The sequence below is a fragment of the Penicilliopsis zonata genome (assembly GCF_001890105.1).
Source record: "Penicilliopsis zonata CBS 506.65 unplaced genomic scaffold ASPZOscaffold_15, whole genome shotgun sequence".
Classification (NCBI taxonomy): Eukaryota; Fungi; Ascomycota; class Eurotiomycetes; order Eurotiales; family Aspergillaceae; genus Penicilliopsis; species Penicilliopsis zonata.
In genome coordinates, this window is record NW_019208924.1 from 240412 (window position 1) to 260646 (window position 20235).

The 20235-nt window shown below is 53.9% G+C and overlaps 7 protein-coding genes across 7 annotated transcripts; 6 read left to right on the forward strand and 1 right to left on the reverse strand.

Annotated features, from left to right (window-relative positions):
- Nucleotides 1-38: 38 nt before the first annotated feature.
- Nucleotides 39-2331, forward strand: ASPZODRAFT_135458 (hypothetical protein). The gene is made up of 4 exons (XM_022723803.1): nucleotides 39-292; nucleotides 357-414; nucleotides 502-1208; nucleotides 1266-2331. Exons 1-4 carry the CDS (start codon nucleotides 137-139, stop codon nucleotides 2316-2318), a joined length of 1974 nt encoding a protein of 657 aa, XP_022578531.1. The 5' UTR covers nucleotides 39-136; the 3' UTR covers nucleotides 2319-2331.
- A 1376-nt stretch (nucleotides 2332-3707) lies between these two features.
- Nucleotides 3708-4880, forward strand: ASPZODRAFT_122173 (hypothetical protein). The gene is made up of 5 exons (XM_022721315.1): nucleotides 3708-3840; nucleotides 3893-3899; nucleotides 3945-3997; nucleotides 4065-4452; nucleotides 4502-4880. Exons 1-5 carry the CDS (start codon nucleotides 3810-3812, stop codon nucleotides 4803-4805), a joined length of 783 nt encoding a protein of 260 aa, XP_022578532.1. The 5' UTR covers nucleotides 3708-3809; the 3' UTR covers nucleotides 4806-4880.
- Nucleotides 4881-4981: 101 nt separating this feature from the next.
- ASPZODRAFT_154001 (hypothetical protein) lies at nucleotides 4982-5486 on the reverse strand (the record flags this gene model as incomplete). Its single annotated transcript, XM_022726042.1, has 4 exons — nucleotides 4982-5002; nucleotides 5056-5150; nucleotides 5276-5372; nucleotides 5439-5486. The coding sequence occupies 4 exons, from the start codon at nucleotides 5484-5486 to the stop codon at nucleotides 4982-4984; spliced, it is 261 nt and encodes an 86-aa protein (XP_022578533.1).
- Nucleotides 5487-5722: 236 nt separating this feature from the next.
- Nucleotides 5723-10196, forward strand: ASPZODRAFT_135462 (hypothetical protein). The gene is made up of 5 exons (XM_022723805.1): nucleotides 5723-5846; nucleotides 5935-6676; nucleotides 6760-6839; nucleotides 6923-6967; nucleotides 7031-10196. The coding sequence occupies exons 2-5, from the start codon at nucleotides 6156-6158 to the stop codon at nucleotides 9820-9822; spliced, it is 3438 nt and encodes a 1145-aa protein (XP_022578534.1). The 5' UTR covers nucleotides 5723-5846; nucleotides 5935-6155; the 3' UTR covers nucleotides 9823-10196.
- Nucleotides 10197-11885: 1689 nt separating this feature from the next.
- On the forward strand, nucleotides 11886-13698 carry ASPZODRAFT_18799 (hypothetical protein; the record flags this gene model as incomplete). Its single annotated transcript, XM_022727292.1, has 4 exons — nucleotides 11886-11924; nucleotides 11983-12145; nucleotides 13155-13363; nucleotides 13414-13698. 4 exons carry the CDS (start codon nucleotides 11886-11888, stop codon nucleotides 13696-13698), a joined length of 696 nt encoding a protein of 231 aa, XP_022578535.1.
- An 848-nt stretch (nucleotides 13699-14546) lies between these two features.
- Nucleotides 14547-16665, forward strand: ASPZODRAFT_135465 (hypothetical protein). Its single transcript, XM_022723806.1, has 9 exons — nucleotides 14547-14684; nucleotides 14841-14908; nucleotides 15038-15107; nucleotides 15164-15309; nucleotides 15384-15468; nucleotides 15540-15595; nucleotides 15658-15766; nucleotides 15858-16185; nucleotides 16318-16665. The coding sequence occupies exons 1-9, from the start codon at nucleotides 14635-14637 to the stop codon at nucleotides 16492-16494; spliced, it is 1089 nt and encodes a 362-aa protein (XP_022578536.1). The 5' UTR covers nucleotides 14547-14634; the 3' UTR covers nucleotides 16495-16665.
- Nucleotides 16666-17842: 1177 nt separating this feature from the next.
- ASPZODRAFT_18801 (hypothetical protein) lies at nucleotides 17843-20221 on the forward strand (the record flags this gene model as incomplete). Its single annotated transcript, XM_022727294.1, has 2 exons — nucleotides 17843-17974; nucleotides 18047-20221. The coding sequence occupies 2 exons, from the start codon at nucleotides 17843-17845 to the stop codon at nucleotides 20219-20221; spliced, it is 2307 nt and encodes a 768-aa protein (XP_022578537.1).
- Between the last annotated feature and the right edge of the window lie 14 nt (nucleotides 20222-20235).

Genomic DNA, 20235 nt, shown 5'->3' on the forward strand with positions numbered 1-20235 from the left:
TTTTTTTTTTTTCTTCTCGTCCTCCTTTTTTTTTCTGGCTTCTGTCATCCCCCCCTTTTTTTTTTCTTCTCTCTTTTCCTTCCGTGCTCTCCCTGTTGTTTTACCCCCCTCCCGTCCTCAAATCTTCCTGTGCGAGATGGCCGCCGTGGCAGCGCCCACCCCGAAGCTGGATCGCTACATCGTCATCCACGTTGCGACCACCTGCGACGAACATGGCGTCTATGTCACCAAGGATTCCGCCGAGGTCATTGAGCTGGGATGGATACTGTTGGACACGCAGTCGTGCGAGGAGGTAGGGTGGAGAGGAGCGAGAGATCTCTGTCCAGGCTCTGCTTAGGGGGCTAACAAATTGGCAGTTGCACCGGGAGAGTGTCCTCGTCAAGCCGGTCAACACGCCCATCACGCCATTGTGCAGTATGTCAAAAATATATATATATATATATATATATATATATATTTATTAATTAATTATCATATCGGACTTTGTCTAATAATGCCTAGCAAGCCTGACTACTCTCACCTGGGAACACGTCCGCTCCGCCGGGACCTTCCGCGACGCCGTCAACCGCTTCGACGCCTTTGCCCAGGAACACTTGGTGTCGAAACAGCTCGAGTTTGCCTTTGTCACCCTCGACTCGTGGGACCTGCGCGTCCAGCTGCCCCGTGAGGCCCGCGACAAGGCCGTCGTGTTGCCCCCGTACCTGCAGCACTCGCGCACCTTTGACCTGCGCACCGAGTACCAGCGCTGGCAGACCCATCACCCAGAGTCGCTGCCCTTTGGACCCTCCTCGCTCGCCAACATCTGCGCCGCCCTCGAGGTCGAGCCCGTCCAGTCCTCCGCCCCCATCAAGCACAACCTGCCCTTCCATCTGCAGGCTCTCGCCCCGGCCTCCCCGCGCCGCGCCATGGAGGAGACCGTCACCCTCGCCCGCGTCCTCCAGGGCCTCATCCGCAAGTCACAGCCCCCGCACGAGCACCCGGAGATCCTCACCCGCCCCATGGATGCCCGCGCCGACGTCCGCGCCTTCCTCGCAGAGCGCTCCAAGGTCCTTCACCTCTCCGGCTTGCCCCACGACACCACCCAGTCCGAGCTCGAGTCCTGGTTCACCCAGTTCGGTGGTCGTCCCATCGCCTTCTGGACTCTGCGCACCCCGGACCAGCACAAACCTACCGGCACCGGCTTTGCCGTTTTTTCGTCCCATGAAGAGGTATTCTTTTACTCACTCCCTCACTTTTTTTTTTTTCTATTCTTTACTGACTATCAGGCCGCCGAGAGTCTCTGCATGAATGGCCGCGCCCTGAATGAAAAGGCTATCGAGGTCTCTCCCTCTTCCAGCCGCGTCCTCGACCGCGCCGCCGAGATCCTTACCCCCTTCCCCCCCTCCAAGAATCGCCCTCGTCCCGGTGACTGGACCTGCCCCTCTTGCGGCTTCTCCAACTTCCAGCGCCGCACCGCCTGTTTCCGCTGCTCCTTCCCCGCCATGGCCGCCGCCGCTCCCGATCCCATGGGCTACGGAGCCTACGGCTACGTCGCCCCCTCCATGGTGCCCCCGCACATGGGCGGTGGTGGCCACGGCGGCCACTCTATGGGCCACGGCGGTCGCGGCATGGGCGGTAACGGTGGTGTCGTCCCCTTCCGCGCCGGGGACTGGAAGTGCGGCTCCGAGGGCTGCGGCTACCACAATTTCGCCAAGAACATCAACTGTCTGCGCTGTGGCGCCCCGCGTTCTGGCGCCGCCGTCATCGCTGACTCTTCCGCCTTTCCCTCCCCGATGGATCCCCCCCCTCCGACGGGCTTCGGTATGGGTCCCAACTCCATGACCAGCACTCCGGGCCCCGGTCCCTTTGCTTCCACCGCCGGTGGCTTTGGTGCCGCCGCCGCCGCCGGCGCCGCGGCCTTTGGCGCCCAACAGTTTGCTGGCGGCGGCCCGCCCCATCATCACCACCCTCCCAACACCTACGGTGCTCTGCCCTCCGCCCTCGGCGGAAGCGGTGTTCCCAGCCCGGCCTACCCGCCCTCCATGGGACAGATGTCGGCCACCACCGGTGGTTACGGTTCCTCCGGTGCCTCGCACTCCGCCGCCGCCTTTGCCAACCCGGCGGCCCAGGCGGCCTTCAGCGGCGCCGACCATGCGGTCTCCCCCGCTGGCCCCAACGGCACCTTTTACGGCTCCGATGCCACCAACGATCCCTTTGCCTTCCTCTCTAGCGGTCTTGGCGGCCTGACCGTCTCCGATGACGCCCACTCTCACGCTCACGCTCACGCTCACGCCCACGCCCGCCGCAATGGAGCCAACGCTAACAAGTCTCCCGCTTAGACCCTCTGTACGAAGAGAGAAGAAACAAAAAAAAAAAAAAAATCAAAGAAGAAAAGAAGAAAACAAAAGATCAGAACAAACATTCCCCACGAGCCACCTTATCCACGGGTTCGCCGGTCTGTCAATAAGCATGTCTATTTTGGTATATTGTGACGTTGATTTTCTTCATGGGAAAGCGTATTTGTATAAGGGCATTTCTGCTGGAGCATCACTTTTTTTCTTTCTTTTTTTCAAATTCTCAGTTTTCCTTTTTTTTTTTTTTTTATTATTATTTTGGGAGGGAGGAGCTTGCGGGGTTTCTCGGGGAAGGGATTCGGTCATTTTCAGCATTATGCGAAGCACTGGAGGCACATTTGGGATGGATGAGCACGCAAACGAAAGAAAAAGTTACGGCGCAGGACCGTGGAGGTTTCCAATCAACCGAGACGAACTCACTTCCCATCGATTATGGATCCATGAGGGATTCGGGAAGAACCTGTTGCATTTACATTTGTTTTCAATGTCTATTTCAGCACGATGCAGCGGGAATCTCTGGAGAATCACGGCATGATGCACACATACACACACACACACACACACGGGGTGGGAATACACTGGAACGGACCTTGTCGGCGGTGTTGGGGGATTTACTTTTGCGCCAGCGACTCGGGGGGACATACCTCGCATGATTGTGCGTTGTCTATATTTCACCTTTTTTTTTTTTTTTTTTTTTTTTTTTTTTTTTTTTCTTCTTCTCGCCTCTCTCCCCCTATCTTTTCATTTCTTCTTCTCCTTTTTTCTTATTCGTCATTTCCCCCCTCACTTCCCCATCATTTCCCCCCTGTGTTTACTTTTTTTTTATCGTTCATATTGGTTGTAAAAGTCAGTATCAATGCATGATACACGGCTCTCTGAGCGAATGTTGTGTACAGGAGGATCATTGAGCCAAACGGCTGGCATGTCTGATAGAGAGCGTTGATGGTTTCTGGCTCTATACGGTTCTGTTCATTATCTTGCCTATTTCCCCCCCCTGTTGTTATTTTTTTTTTTTTTTTTTTACCTGTCTATTCTTGTTATGTGTTCTTCTTTCGGGCTGGCTGGCTCGAATGCTGGGTCATGGTCGGGGTTGGAGTCCCTTGGGGCATGTTGTCCTCGGAGCTTGTTTTGCCTGTTACTTATCAATCGCGTATTATACATTATTCTAGTTGTCTTGAAGTACTGTAACTGGTACCTAACTGGTAACTATGTACCCAGTCCGGAGTAGTTCTGATGTCGCCAGGCACCAAGGCAGAAATTAGCGCGCGGCTGCGCTTGAGCTGGAGGCAGCCGCGGATGCGTGTCCCAGCATCACTCACTCCACATTACCTAGCTCTATTATACCTCTCTCTATCTCCATCTTCTACCTACTCTCTCTCTCTCTCTCCCTCTCTCTCTGATATTTGATCTCTGATTTCTCTCCTCTTTCTATCTTTTCACCATCTGCTGCTTTACGATTGACACGATCTCAACAAAATGGCCTCCGGATACGATCGAGCTCTCTCAGGTAAGCTAGCCTTAGCTACCTTGCTTTGATGGATGGTTCTAACAATGTCTAGTGTTTAGGTAGGGATATATCATCGATTCCGGGACGACTCTGCTGATTGTCAGCCCCGACGGGCATGTATTCCAGGTGGAATATGCCACAGAGGCAGTGAAGCGAGGTAATCCTTTTCCTTAATTCTCTCTGGCGTACCTCTCGGCCCGAAAACGGTTAAGCTCACTAGGAAGGAACCTGTGCGGTCGGCGTCAAGGGCAAAGATATCGTCGTGCTGGGCTGCGAGAAACGGTCGGCGCTGAAACTACAAGACACGCGCATCACACCCTCCAAGATCGCCCTGGTGGACAACCACGTGTGCCTGGCGTTCGCGGGCTTGAACGCCGACGCCCGCATCCTGATCGATAAAGCGAGGCTGGAGGCCCAGTCGCACCGGTTGACGGTCGAGGACCCCGTCACGGTCGAGTACATCACCAAGTACATTGCCGGAGTGCAGCAGCGGTATACGCAGAGCGGAGGCGTGCGGCCGTTTGGAATCAGTACGTTGGTTGTCGGGTTCGATCCGAACGATAAACTGCCTAGACTTTACCAGACGGAGCCGTCGGGGATTTATTCTGCTTGGTACCTCTCTCTCTTTATACTTTATACACTCCTGTATTAATGATGGTAGGAAAGCAAATGCCATCGGCCGGTCGAGCAAGACGGTCCGCGAATTCCTCGAACGCAACCATCAAGACGAGATGGACCGCGAAGCCACCATCCAGTTAACCATCAAATCACTGCTCGAGGTCGTGCAGACGGGAGCCAAGAATATCGAGGTCGCCATCATGGCGCCCGGCAAGGGCATCGAGATGCTCCCCGACGAGCAGATCGAGGCGTACGTCAAGAACATCGAGACGGAGAAGCAGGAGGAGGCCGCCGCCAAGAAGAAGCCGCGCGGGACTCCCACCGCGGCCATTTTGACGAGGGAGTAGCTTAGTCCTGTCTAAGTATCCAAAGCAGACACACTATCAGACTCTTAATAAAGATACTCTACACACTATCCGTACACACACCATCAGTCCTCTATATCTTAAGATACTCTACACATTTGATACATTCAACTAAACATTGAAGACTTGAGACTTGAATTGGTATAATACATTGAGAACTAGAAAATGCGTTTTTCGACCTGTTTCTTAGCTTCTTGCTATATCGAAATAGCAGAGTATGGCTCCAACATACCTTCCACGGGTTGCTGACTTCGAACCCCTTCGGCGCCTCGACGCCCCCGTATTGACCACGCAGCGTGCCTGTGATGCGGAGATCGCGCTCCATCACTGAGCCGTTAGCATTCGCCAAACAATATAGTATTGAGAGGGGGAGGGTATGGGGTATCTCGGTATTGTTCCTACTTTGCTGGGAAAGTCAGTATAGCGAACAATTCAAAAATCTAAGCGATAACTCACTTTGTCCCAGGTATCTCTGTTCCAGCGGGCGGCCTTGCCCTCGTTTCCAAGATATTTCGTGGCGCTCAACCCGATGCCGGTGACGCCGAACATCTTTCCTTCAGGTTAGCGAACAGAACGAAAAAGAGGTTGGTCGAGACGAATAAATCGGAAACGTACGGCGACGATGATCCCATAGGGGATGAGAGCCTCGAAGGGAACACCCATTGTGACAGTTGTTGGATACGCAATGAAGAACGAATAACAAGGAAGGTGGTTGTCCAATGTCTTTCAGTACGGAGTTGGTGTCTGAGTTTCTGATGGGCCGCAAAGGGATTAGCGCGGGTTGGGGGGTCGGAGCCGCCGGCTGAGTCAGCGACATTCAAAGCGACCTCACGGCTACAAGGAGAAGGGGGCAATCAAACAAGATCCCCTCCCCCTCCCCCCCTCTCCTCCTCCGTCTCCCCTGTACACGTCCGAACACGAAACGAGTTGAATGTTTGCGGATGGGGGCAACGGCCGTGCTTGCGTCGCTGATTCTCACGCGTCTTGGATCTGGCTGGCTGGGGCTTCGAGTTGCTTTTCGCGGTAGGTTTGAATAGCTCCTCTCAAGTGGCGCGCTGCGCCAAACCCTTTTTTGTTTCCTTTGGAAGGAGTGCTGGCTGATGGGGGGGAGGTTTTCTTTTGTGAAGCTCTAGTTTTAGCGTGTTGAGAAACTTGTATTGCGACGCGCAGAGGTGAAACCCCGACGCTCATTTTCGTTCGTTTTACTCGCTCTGTCCCCTCCGCGGAGAACCTATGAGCACCACGGTGTTACGAGAACAGGAAGGACAACGTGTAGAGAAGGCAGCTTGACGGGGATCTATGATCAAACTGGCGACTACGGTGGCTTACACGATGGCGGCAACGGTTTTGCCCGCCGATGATACGACAGAGACACACCCGCACGCAGACATGGTCGACAGCGACCAGGACGCTGAGGGGGAGGACGACGAGACCGACTTTTACCACATGGACCAGCAGCTTCAAGATGCGGCCCATCGAGCGTACTCCGGGGAAGAGGTCGTGGGGAAGCGTCGGGCTGGAGACGGAGAAGAAGAAGATGATGATAATGCGGAGGAAGACGAGGAAGACGCAAGCATATCGGGTCCGGATGATCATGATGATGCGGAACCCGTGGGCGCGGTCAAGCTGCCGAACGGCGCAGCTTCATCCGATGACGAAGATGAAGACGCCGAGGCGGAGGCGGACCTCGATGCAGACCCGGCTTTCCGCCACGATGGCCACAGCGACGAGCATCACGGCGAATCCGAGTCCGGGTCAAGCAGCAGCTCCGAATCCGATGCCGAGGAAGAGGAGTGGGAGGCCGAAAGTGATCGCGAGGGCGAGGCGGAAATTCCTAGCCGCACTGATTGCATGTGAGTGGCCTCTTCTTTTTTTTTTTTTTTTTTTTCTTAATCTTTCCTCGCTGTCGAAGCCCGTCTGCTTACCAAATTTGTAGTTTCTGCCACCAAGATGAAGAACATGACCCGAGCGATGAGTTTGAGGAATATCTGACCTGCATTGTTTGTGGCGATCACTGTATGTCGGACCCTCTTTTTTTTTTTTTTTCCTTTGATCTATCTACTGGATCGGCAAACCAACTAACTCGGCAACCCGAACAGCCCATCGGCAATGCGCGCGCGAGCAAAACGCCCTCGGCGAAGAAGGTACTGCGTCCAAATTTAACTTAATTCTGTCTTGTTGAGAGGGAAGGCATGCTGATTCAATAGATGTTTCCACGTGGCGCTGCCCAGCCTGCTTCAAGGACAAATCGGAGCCCGACACGACTGTTATGGCTACTCCCCGGCGCAGAACCGGCTCGCTATTGACTCGGGAGCTCCTACCAGCACACGACCAACCGAATTCCATTTTCAATACCGAGATCATTGGTGACGACGCACTCCATGGTTCGCGGGCCCTTCGCAAAAGGAAGGCCTCGTCAGCGGAAGCAGACGAGCATGTGCCAGTTCTTCGCAAACGGCGGAAGCAGACGACAGCCGGTGCAGACTCTGGGCTGTCGGATGATCACGCAGCAGTCGACAGCGGCGCCCTCGCGACGGTTGATGGTGTTGAGGGGGGGGGTCCGCTTCGAACACGCACGCGCCGGGCTCGCCGGTCGGGACCTGAGGGTTGCCGGATAATCTCTAAACAGCTTGACAAGCTGGTCATGGCCTTTCGCCTGAACGAGCACAAGCTCGCGAGGATCCTCAGCTCGCGGCGGAAGCGGCTGCACAAGAAGCGAAAGATCGCCAATCCTCCACCGGCCCCGGAAGAGCCTCAAACCCATTTCCTTCCCATCACGCCCGCCTCTTTCATCTCTCCCTTCTATTCCTTTCCGGACCGCGAACACGATGAGTCCAAGTCGAAACCGTACGGTGGTATCCTGTCGGAAACGGACGCGGACACGACCAAGACGCTCCCCTTACAAATTGACCGCGAACGCTTCGAGTCTGCCCGCCAACGGGCCGAAGATGCATGGCAACGTAAGGTTCGTGAGGCGGAGTTGGGCGGGGAATCGATCCAGCGCGCCTCGCAAAAGGTCTCTGGTCCGCCGTCCAAGATCAAATACATCAACTTTGGCGGATACGAAATCGAGACCTGGTATGCTGCACCCTACCCTGAAGAGTATAGTCGCAACCGGGTGCTTTATATCTGCGAGTTTTGTCTGAAATACATGAACTCCGACTTCGTCGCCTGGCGGCATAAGCTCAAGTGTCCGGCCAAGCACCCCCCGGGTGACGAGATCTACCGCGAAGGATCCATCTCGATCTATGAAGTCGATGGGCGCAAGAATCCAGTCTACTGCCAGAACCTCTGTCTCCTGGCCAAGCTCTTTCTAGGGTCCAAGACCCTTTATTACGATGTGGAACCATTCCTGTTCTACGTCATGACCGAGTACGATGATCTCGGCTGCCACTTTGTCGGATATTTCAGCAAGGAAAAACGACCCAGCTCCGCCAACAATGTGTCTTGCATCCTCACGCTCCCGATCCACCAGCGCAAGGGCTACGGCAACCTTCTTATTGATTTCTCCTACCTGCTGACCCGCATTGAGGGCAAGACCGGGTCTCCGGAGAAGCCCCTCTCCGACATGGGCCTGGTGTCATACCGGAACTACTGGCGACTGATCCTATCGTATCAACTCCGAAACCAGAAGACCCCGATCAGCATCGTGGAACTATCAGAACGGACGGGCATGACGGCCGACGACATCGTGTCGGGCCTAGAGGGTCTGCGTGCCCTTGTGCGTGACCCCGTGACCAAGACCTACGCGCTGCGCCTCAACCATGCATACTTTGAAGAATGTATTGGCAACTGGGAGAGCAAGCGATACGTGCAATTGAACCCGGATGCGCTCGTGTGGACCCCGTACATCATGGGTCGAAGCAACCATTCTCAATTCGACCGCGCCCCGATCCACACTGTGGCGCAGCGAGAAGGTGCAGATGAGGAGGAGGAGGAAGTAGAAGAAGAAGAAGAAGAGGAAGAAGAAGAAGAACAAGACGGGAGGAAGACTGCTGCCAACGGCGACGGCAAGCAGTCCCAGCCTGATGCTGAGGGTAGCAGGAAAAGCGCTCTGGGCGAGCCTGCCGGGCCGCCGTCAACAAGTGTCCTATCCACTAGCATGAATGGTCTCCGTCACGCTTCTTCCACCCCTGCAAGCTTCACCACCGCCACCTCTCAGAACCCTGCAGCGGGGATCCCGCCCACTCGGTTTGAAATTTGGCCACCGGTGCAAGGTCCCATCTTCAAGCGCCGACCTGGCCGACCGTTTGGCTCGACGAAGAAGAATATTGCCGCTGCTGCTGCTGCGGCGGCGGCGGCGGCAGCAGCAGCGGCAGCAGCAGCGGCCGGCGAAGTCATTCCCGACACGACCAGCACAGTCGCACACAATGCCAGTGCTGCCACAAATGGAGCCAGCGAGGCTACCCCGCTGGCCAACCGGGTTCTCAACGGTCGTGGCACGCCTAGGCGCGCTTCTGCGCTCACATCGTATGCTTCTCCACTAGGCTACACCCCTCGCGTGCGACGTGGCCGGAGTACTAGGACCGAGTCCAGTGCTGGCGGGGAGATGATAACCAACGGAGCCACCGATCAAACCCAAGAGCCACCGCCACCGCCACCGCTGCAGGCACAACAGGAACCTTCTGACAAGACTGAAGCCACCTGGAAACCGGAAATGCAGCCCTCGCAGCCCTCGCGGCTGAATAGTGAGGCAGAAGCGTTGAAGAATGGCAAGGCAACACCCGATCTCACCGACGCCAACGGGTATCCTAAGCCTGCAGCGGAGGAGAACGGCGATGCCATGGAGGACAAAGAAGAAGAGGAGGAGACAGCTTCGAGCCCGAAGCAGCTGGCGGTGACCAAGAGTCGCGGCCCGGAGGGCGCGACGCGGATCTCACGGTCTCTGAGCAAGAAAGCCTTGGTGGAGAAGTTGGAGGTTATGATTGCTGCGGATGACGAAGCGGGGGCCCTTGATGCCGATCAGGGGCCGCAGATGGATGGTATCGAACAGTCGTGATCGTTCCATTGACTGACCTACTACAGTCGGTTTTACCCTTACTACCTTACCTCCCTCCTACGGGATGATGTGAATTGTTTTTCTTTTGAACCCCCTCCCGGCCCTTTTCTTTTTTTTTATTATTATTTTCCTCTTGGAGGGAAAAGGGGGGTTTTTATTTTGATTGTCTGCAAGGGATGGCGCTCAAGGAAGTTCTGGAGTCTGTGAGAGCCCATGTTTCGATTCGACCATTGCATTTTTCTACCCTTTTTTCTTTCTTCCCTCACCCTCCTGGTTGGGCTGATTAATTCCTTTGCAGCCGGTGTGGTGTACCTTTACGAGTATGTAGACGAATATTGATGGATCAGTGTAGATTATAATCGTTCAAATAGTAGGTTTAACAGTCAGTATGTACTCCGTACTTATTTCTGTGTTATGCAGTTGGTCTCTGTCTATCTATACTGTACTTATGGATAGAATCTGAGCTTTCCCAGTGCCAAGCATGCAAGCATCGTGGCGTAGCAGCGGTGAAATCCGGGAATGGACGATGCAGCATGGCTGCATGATAGATATCAAATGGAATGCCATCGGGCGCAGATAGAAGAATCCATATGAGTAGTCAATGAGTGCTCTCAAAGGTAGAGCTTCCTTCTTCTTCTGTCATGGTACAAGATTAGACAACTGTCGATGTGTTCAAAACTACATGTCAGTATCTGTACTGTTGATCATGCATGCACAATCCTTTAAGCCAGTGACTCAGAGACAGCCTTCTCTCTCTCTCTCTCTCTAGTCCGTTGTATCTAGCAGCGCCGAGAATAGAACTGCCTAGCATATCAGATTTATGACCTGTCAGCCGTCGGCTCCGGACGGATTTGTCCGCAAGGGAAGGGGGGAAAAAAAAAGAGATGGAGAGAGAGAGAGGGGGGGGAGTTCAAGAGAGATAATGGACTCCGCCTAGCATTTTTAGTTTTCTGGTGAAAAAGCCACACTTCGGTACGAGACGTACTCCGTTATTATTGTAGCACAGACTCGTACAAGCCGGCGTACTCCGTCTGTACTGCCGGGCTTGGAACCAAGGTCGAGAATAAGCATAAATGCGTAGCGCGGCGCAAACTGTGGTTCACGATGGAGACCCTGTGCTGTCACTTGCAACGCAGGATGACACCATGGAGTCTGGACTGATAGTAATCATAATAATAGCCAATTCATCGTGCACCGTCTTAGCCGCCCCCCCCAGCCAGGTTGGCCTGAAATGAGGGTGGGAAAAAGTGGTGGTCCTGGCCCTGGCCCCCCTGGTCTTGATTTTTCTTTTTCTCTCTCTCTCTCTTTCTCCCTCGCTCTCTTTTTATCCTCTTTTACAGAGTATTCTGCTCTTTTTTTTTTCTTGCCATTCCATGTGCATGCGAGGGTTGCTGCTCTTTTGACCGAGAGCTGTTGGGCCTCTGGGTTATCTTTTTTTTTTTTTTTCATTTTGCTTTTTTGCCTTTTCTCTGCTTTCCCCTCTACCTCTGCCGTTGTTGGTTGATCTCCATGGAACTACCCCCTGATAGGCGGGTAGCGAGCCAAGGAGAGCGCAAAGCATCCTGGAGAGAAAGGAACCCGGGTGTGATGTGCAGGTCCAAGGTACATACATGGCTTGACAAATCATGGAACAAGTCGCTGTCGCTTAGAGATGGCGTGGCGCCATCATCGCGATTCTCTCTAGTTACTCCGTACTAAGAATGAGGGGGATTGCATGCAACCAGCACGATGGTGGTATCGCCCTTCCACCAAGAAACAGAACCGTCTCTCTCCCTCGCTTGGCACGTCGCTAATCCCATCGTAGAGAGATCTTGGGCCAAGAAATGAGTACAACGTGGTCGCGGTATTCAGATCTGGCCGCCCTTGCAGTGTCCTGTGTACAATCCTGCCATTCTTCTCTCTCCCTTCTATATCTGGAAAAAGGGCACACTGCTCCTGTGCCTCTTGCTGAGTGAGGCGGTGCACACCTGTGCCAGTACCCCCATGCTAGCAGCAATGATGATGCTCTGCCAGAGAGGAGAGACTTTTCTTCTCCGTACTTCGTGCTTCGGCTGCTGTCCTTGATGCCCGAACATCCCCGTTGGGATCGGTGTTCCCCACCGGTGGCCGAAGGCCTTTACGGGGTTTATAATGCATGCACGTCGCTACCGATCCGGCTAGGTGCAGTCTGCCACCTATGAAGCTCCCAAGATCCGCTTCGCCGTCCACACCAAACGATGCATGGAGACGTACATCCGGGGCAGGCCAAGGAGCATTCGCTTTGCCGAATTGGCTTCGTCTTTTTCTGTTGAAAACTTTGCTAGTGTCCGTCTCTTGTGTCTGTGTAAGTGCATGTGTGCGCGCTCTCCATCTTGAGATTATCCGTAGCCCAACAAAACAACTTCCAAGTAAGGCTCTAGACGCCTAGTCTGGAACCCCCCTCCTCCTCCAACCAGTGTCCGTCGAGTGTATGTGCGTGCGAAGCACTCTGTACGCAGTATGCCTTCGTTCTGGCCAAGATCCCTGCTCTGCATGTCAGATCCTCGAAATGTGATCCATCTGCTTGACTCCTAGCTGCTGGGAAAGGATCTGACATGTTTTATTTTTCCCTATTTTTGTTTTCACCATTTCCAATTTTTTTTTCCCTGGATGTTTTCTTCTTCGGTCGCACGTTGATAAAGGTCCGCTCCCCTCTCTTCCCCCGTGATGGTCTTGCCCTTCAGGCTTCGACTCTGGCAGTGGCTGGTAACCGCGGGAGACCTCATCCGCCTTCGAGTCGAATCGATAGCTCTGCATCATTAAACCGCGGTGTGCGCTGTCCGTTCCTTGGTTGAATCGAATTCAGTACAGAACCCAACGTACAAGTCGCAGCAGCTGGTTCGATTGATCTCTGGCAATATTCCAGAACACAGCAGCCGACGGAGCGAAAGTAAGAAAGGATAGCAACAGTCCGGAAGGAAGGAAACGAGAGAGAACGACGGAGAAAGAAAGATTCCTGGCCTGGAAGCCGTTGAGTTGAAGGCAGTGAAGTCAAGTGAGTTGACCTCCTGGATCACGTGGGCCCTCTCATCCCTTGGGTCTTCCCCCTCCCCCCCCCCTCTCCCTCTTGCTCGACCGCTGGTTGCAACTGGACGGGCGACACGGAACGGGCTGGATGCTACAGGAAAGAGATCGAGGTACGTGCTAGCTGGCGAGCTCCAAGGCCGGATCAGGTTCAAAGGTAGCTGACGGATGCAGCTTTTGACTGGAATGCTGAGTGCTAGCTAGACCAAAGCGTCCCCGGCCCAAGCACCAGCACCAGCGATACGGAGGCGTCCACTACGAGCGACGATAGTGCTAACTAGTCGGACTAGGCGTCTACGGGGGAGGGTCAGAGAGCCCAGCGTCGGACTCCATCTTTGAACTTACGTGCATATGCCCGGCTCCATCTCCACGCACGAGCACGATTAGAGCACCAGTGGGCTCGGCCGCAATAACCCTGCCTGTTGCCGCAAACGCGGCGGTGGATGCCGCTCATCCGTCCGCGCCTGTCATTCGCAGAGCTGCGAGGTCGATCGCCGAGGTAGGCTTTGGCTCTTGCGCAGGTCGCCGGTCTGCTAGTGCCAAAGCCAGATCGGAGGGGCTCTCCTCAGCTGGGGTGTGGATGCCCCTGTCATCGTCACAAATGTGCGCATCATCTCTCTCCAGACCGTCGTGGCGGTTCCTGTCGGATCGTCATACTCACTCGCCCTAGCTCCTCTCCTCAACCGTGGTCGACGGTCTCCTCGACATCCAACGGTCGACCTGCCGGCTGCAACCTCTGCTCCACCACTACCACACAAACACACGCACACACACAGCCAATTTTTTTTCATGCCCACCCTTCACCTGGAAATCGCACTGATTCACTGCGGCTGATCGGTCCCTGCGTGTGCCTAGAAGAGTCCATCTGGTATCTTCGATGAAAGAACCACCACGGTCGGGGTGGATATTCCCTTGATCTCTCTTTTGGTTTTTGGTCTTTTTTTCTTTTTTTTTTCATTTACCAATTCAGCTGCCTTCCATCTCTCCCCTACTTGGACCAACAAAAAATCTACTGGATTTTTTTTATTGTCATTACTTGTTGCGAGGAGTGGCTAATTTTTCTCCTGGGATCTCTTGGGTTGGCCGTGGTAGATAGACTTGGAACGGGCGACGCAGGCTGGGGACGACCGCGATATTTTTCTCCCACCCGCGCAAGTATTATTATTGCCCCTGCTCAGCTTGGTCTCTCTGGGGCAGGGAATCGGGGCTCCTTTTATTGTGTTTTTCTCTACCTCTCTCATTTCTCTGGTCCGTCTGTCCGGTTTAAGGTTTGTGTCTGAACCGTGCTTCGGTTGAGTCTTGCCGCTTGCGATCTGACGACACCATCGTCTCTCCGGCGCCGTTTTCGTAATCTCCCTCGCACCGTCCGGTCAAGCACCAAGGTCGAGCAGCTGTCATCGCCCGCCGGCCAGGATCGATTTATTCCCACGGTATCCCAACCCATGGTTGTGATCGGGTGACATTCTTACCCTTATCTCACCAGCTCTCTGTCGTTACCACACCCCCACCACCAACAACTACCACCAACTTCGCGCAGTTCCAGAGACCCATCCTTATTCTTCCTGTGAGACAAACCACAGATTGTTGCTCATCGCCCGGCTTTTCTGGTCCTTGTCTGCTTCATCCGCCGTCTCCTGGTTGCTGCCCTGATATCCGTCTTTCCCTTCCCCCTCCCCCCTCTTTCCCTCGTCATTCTGCTGAAACGCTGCCTCGAGTCCGTCTGGCTCCGCCGCTCGGTCCAGTGCCAGCGTCTCCCCCAAGCTCGCCTTGATGAGTGCGTCGACGTTTCCAGACGCCTCTGTTGCTCGTGAATCACAGAGGTTCGTTGCTTCTCCCTTGACTCCCCCCTCCCCCCCCTCTTTCCTTCATTCTCCCCCTACCTGCTTCTCTATTCTCGTCCCCTTGGGGTTTCGACCGGTCTACAGCTCTTACTCAACTGTTCAGGATTTCCCACTGACCATGTTGACAAGCGGCAGTTCTGACTTCGAGTTGACTATTCGCCAGCAGCCCGTACGGGCCCGCGTGGCTGGAGGGAAGGAGAAAGGTACGTGTCATCTCTTCCCTCTCCCCTCCTCCTGCGAAAATCAAGTTTTTTTTTTTTTTTTTCCTTCCGGCGGAGGAGGCAAAGTGCCGATTGAAATGGATGGATTTTTACCTTTTCCTCTTTGTGCAGAACGCAAACCTGTGGATCCCCCACCGATTGTTCAGCTCCGTGTGAGGGAGGAGAGTAGCTACCTCGCACAGTAGGTCTTGTCCAGCTCGTCTCTTCTCGGACCTCCTCGCTGACAGCATTGGCCAGACATTACCTCCAGAGCCCGTACTACTTCATGTGCTGTAGCCTATACGATCCAACAGAAGACCATCCAGTACCCGTGGCTCCTTCGACAGCATTGGCAGGAACATTAGTATCGTCTCTTCATCGACTGAAAGATGTGGACAACAATGGTATATTGAACCTTTGGTTCCCTGGGGAAACGCTTCTCGAAAACGGTGGACTAACGCGTTGTGATTTCGGTCAGATGGCGGCTTCTTTGTCTTCGGGGATCTTTCCGTGAAGATCGAGGGGGATTTTCGGTTGAAATTCACCCTGTTTGAAATGCGAAAGTAGGTCATATTTTCCTCTTCTTTTATTTGTTCCCAGGCAAAAGGGGAAAAGTTGAACTGAGCTGATGTAGTGATTCCAGGGATGTTGTCACGTACCTCAAGTCCATCATCTCCGAACGATTTACAGGTGAGCGCGTCTCTGCCAGTGTCTCTCTCACAGGGAATGCCCGACCGCTGACCGCGTGCTAGTCTTGCCACCGAAAAGTTTTCCAGGCATGGCTGAGTCGACATTCTTGTCCAGGTCGTTTGCAGACCAGGGTGTCAAGCTAAGAATCCGGAAGGAGCCGCGGACCATGCTGTGAGCCCTCTTCCCCTCCCTTCCCCCCCGAAGAAAAAAAAACAGCTATCTTCATACCAGGGAGGTGTGAAACTAACCCTTGGAAATTCAGGAAACGGACGAACCCCCGGCCTGAAGAGTTTCATGCCCCGATTCCCTCGCGTTCCCCAGATCGGACATCGGTGCAGATTCAAGGTTCTCCCTATAGCGGCTATCCTCCGACCAGTCGCGACTATGGCTACTACAGCGCCCCTGTAAAGCGTCAGCGCACGTCGGAGGAGTATCCTACCCGGGGCATGTACGACGCGGAGGGTCGGATTACACGCCCAATGGATGCGTACTCGCAAGCTGCCACCATGTACCCGGGTCAACCAGGGACATATCAGACCCCAATCATGCAAGGCTACCCTACGGGGCATGCTGGGGTTCCAGACTATGCGGTTCGTCAGCCATTGCCCGTGCCGACCACCGCCTCGTACGGTTCCCTGGAGGATCCCATGATTGCCGTGAGATCTCCAGGTGCTAGAGACGTGGCGCAAAAAGAACGTGATCCTGCTGACACTGCTGTCTAGATGTCCTACGGCATCCCCGCGTCCGCGCAAATCCCTTCCATGGGGGATCCGGGAGCGCAGAGTCGATCCGCCCAGCAAGCCACAATGCAACCCATGGTCCCCGGCCAGCCTGTGAATCAGCAGGCGACTCCTGTATGGAACCCGAATCATTCAATAAGGCCTCGAGACAAAAGCTAAAGACTTGGGGTAATTTTTTTTGTTTCCTGTGAATAGACTGCGGACCAAACTTTGATGCAAGGATATCCTCGGCCACAATACCAAGCAAGCTCGACCGTCCTCCCCCCCCTTCAGCAGCAGCGTGGCCGTCCCTATTCCCAAGGAAGTAACGGTACGGCCACTCGCCCGTACTTCGATCAAGGCCAGGTGACGACGCCCATCCTTCCGTCGCAGCAGATGACCCCCACAGACGCAGATCGTTATGGAGTCACCTCTGCAGGCCAACCGGTATACGACCATCCCGGATCGTCGAATGGAACCCCCAGATGACCATTGAACCCCCCCTTTTCTCTCTCTCAAAAGGAATCAAAAAAAACAAAAAAAATAAAAAAAGCCTTGGACGACATCTTTTCTTTTGCTCTTCAACGATTCTCGTTTTCTCTCTCTCTTATATTCTTCTCACGTCTTTTCTTTTTTTTTGTGTCGATATCCCGGGAAATGGTGCATCGCGGCGCTCATCGTTTTGGGTATGCAGCATGCCTGGTGTTTGTTTAACTGATTGGGTTTTTTTTTCTGGATAGACAGCGTCGGATGGGTGTTTTTATTCGGGATGAAAACTATATCATTCTGGTTACTTGTTCGCGGGGGGATACAAGGCGCCTGGGAGCTTGGAAACCAAAAAAGAGATCCTTATTTTGTGGGGAGCAAAAGTGACGTTTCACCTTTTTTTCCCTTGTATATATATACTGTGGGCTTTGGCGCAGGGATATCCCAGTCTTTGGCCTGGATTTTTTTTTTTTTGGCTATTCTGGTGATGCTGCTCGACGGTAATTGTTTAATTGTGATGATGAGGGACGTGTGAACGACCGAGGACGGAGGCTGACACGTCGCCACCAAACACGAATGCAATATTCTTACTTGAAGCTCTTGTTGAGTTGAGGTTTTTTTTATTTTCTATCCATCCATCCCCCGTAGTGGCCTGAGGCCGCCATCTGCAAGTAGACAAACAGTACAAAAAGTTGTGGATAGCCTCACCTGCAGGTTGTCAGTCACACACCATGACGAGTGCACATTCTCCTGATATTACAGTAAGGCAGTCAGATCAGTGTGATAGGTCATCTAAGGTCAATAGACTGGATCAGAATCTTGATATTTAATAACAAGAGAGGCCTTCAGAGTAGGTATTGAGTGAATGTTTTCCTTTCCTCTCCTGGACGCACAAAAACATTTCTCCTCCGTCTTTTGTCCTCTCTTCCTCGCGCCTTCTTTCCATCCATATTTCATCTCTTGCATCTGAATTCTATGGGCTCTCATCGCTTTTTTCTTCTTCTTCTAGTATTCCCTTGAACCCTCGCCGATCCGTGTCAACATGACCTCCGGTGAGGCCAAGGACAAGAGCGACCAGTCAACACGCAGACAGACCGAGTTCAAAGATTTGGAAATCCGAGGAACATGGACTGGCCAGTCAGACGACCCTGTAGAGATCAAGATATTGCTCGAGGTGAGTCGAAGAATGCCTCGTCGTTGCCGTCCCCTCATCGAACAGTGCTGACGTCCAGTGGAACGAATTTAGGCCCGATGTGTGCCATCTTCTCAGTTACAGCTGCTTGATCTGCAGTCGCCAAAGATCAAGCTTATCAGGACGTCTGTCATCTGTGTGTCCAAGGGATCAGAAACTGGAGAACCCGAGACCAGGCTTCCGTCACCAGCAAGCCCTCTGTTTGCCTTTTCCAGCACGGGTGTACAGAATGAGCTTACACCAGGCGAATCGGGCGTCGCTGGACCGGAGCTGAATGCTCAAAAAAGCGAATCTGTGTCTCCGGAAGCATCTTCTCGGTACAGCCTCTCAACGGGTCTGCGCATCAGCGTCGCAAAATGCGAGGAGAACCCGAGTCTCCTGAAAAGAAGCGCGAAAGACGCGTGCCTATCAGATGTAGAATCGGATCCGCGAACCGAGAAGAGAAGCTCTAGCAAGGAATCCGAACCTGGTACTACTGACGCCCCGTCCCCCGCCAAGAGTCCGTTCAAACAAACCCACAGCCAGGGGAGGCCAAGTTTGATCCCTGTTCGAGTGAACAATCACCGGAGAACCGAGACGGAGAAGCCGGTGTCTGTGCCACCACCTTCAACCCCGGTTCTATCACAGGGGAGTGACCTATTTGGACAAGACGTGAACACAGCGTGCAAGGATGAGACGAGTCCCTATGATGTGGTGCCAGCAAACCTCACCAATTCACCATACCGCAAGAATATCCTTGACCGAAGTGACCGAGTCGCAGCACACGGCGATGGAAGTGACGACTTGAGCCCCGAGGAACCAGAGCTCGTGCTCTTGGATGGAATCCTGTTACTCCAGTGTCACTATCTGGCCAAACCAGGAACGTACAGAATCGGGATCACCATCTCCTGTACTCTGGACAAGCTGAAGCCAAGGGGGTGGCACGAACTGCGGATCCCCGGCCTGCCGCACTTGAAGCCAGAGGAAAGCGGCATGTTCATCTTCCTGCCTCCCGAGCGCCATGGGCTCGAGATCCGCACGGCCAACCTACCACGCTACAAGATTGTGGAGAACTGTTTCTGCGCCGAGTTCACCGACTCGGCCAGCTTTACCGTCCCGCTGCGCGTGTGTGATAAACGCTTCTACCTTCTCAAGGACTTTACTGTGGACCAAGAGATTCGCGCCGAGTACGAGGTAAGCACGACTGCCGACGACATCCAAAAAGAAAAAGAAGAAGAAAGAGAGAGCAAGCGACTACTAGTGAAATACAACGCGGTCTGCTCGGTGCGAACCCCGAACCGATTTTTCTCTGCAGACAAATGTGGGCTCTTTCTCCATATCGAGGGCGGCCCGGATGGGTTCTTCAAGATCCGGCTCGACCCGGACAAGACCGGAGACGACGGTATGCAGACCATCCGTCTGGAAAAGGAGGACCGGCGGTCGATTGGCGTGTCGACAATCCGGCTGATCTGTTCGATCAAGGATCTAGACCGGTTCTGCATCCGTTGGGAGGCGGAGATGCATCGCGACGAGGCCGGGTCCCTCCACTGGCTGCCGCGCATCTACCCGGGGGTTTACCGCCTTGTTGAACATAGGAAACTCACTGCTGAGACTGGGTCTGGCGAGAGTGCAGAGCGGACGACAGACACTGTAGTTGAAAAGGACTCTCCGGGGGTTCCCCTTGATTGTATCGAGGAGCGGCACCATGAAGAGCGTTGCCCCGAAGAGGATCGTTCCACCGCAGAGAGGCAGTGCCTTGAAGAAAGTCGGTGCCTTGAAGAGCGTTGTATTGAGGAGCGGCACCCTGAAGAGCGTTGCTCTGAAGAGCGTTACCCTGAAGAGGCTTGTGATACTCAGGACGGCCTCCAAGACAGTCTAGTAGACGAAGTCACGGATTCCGATCCTTCTATATCCCACACCAGTATCGAAAGCAGCGCCAAAGGTACCAGATGGGGCGTGTACAGGATTTTGCTTCTACTTCTCGGGATCGCTCTCACAGGCCTTGCGTACAGCAGGAGATCGATATCACAGCCAGCCAGAACGGACCATCCAGTCGCACCGATGCCTCGACTTGAACTCCAAGACAACGTGGACACCATCCTAGGCGAGTTCTTCGATATCGGCCAGTGTCAGCTGCACGACATGCCCCAAGTGGAAGCAGATGAGATGATTGAGATCGAAACAGTGCCCAGTCTACCGTCTATCCGAGATCGGATCGATTACCTGCTTGGATGGAGGGGTGACCAGTAAGAGAATAGATTTAA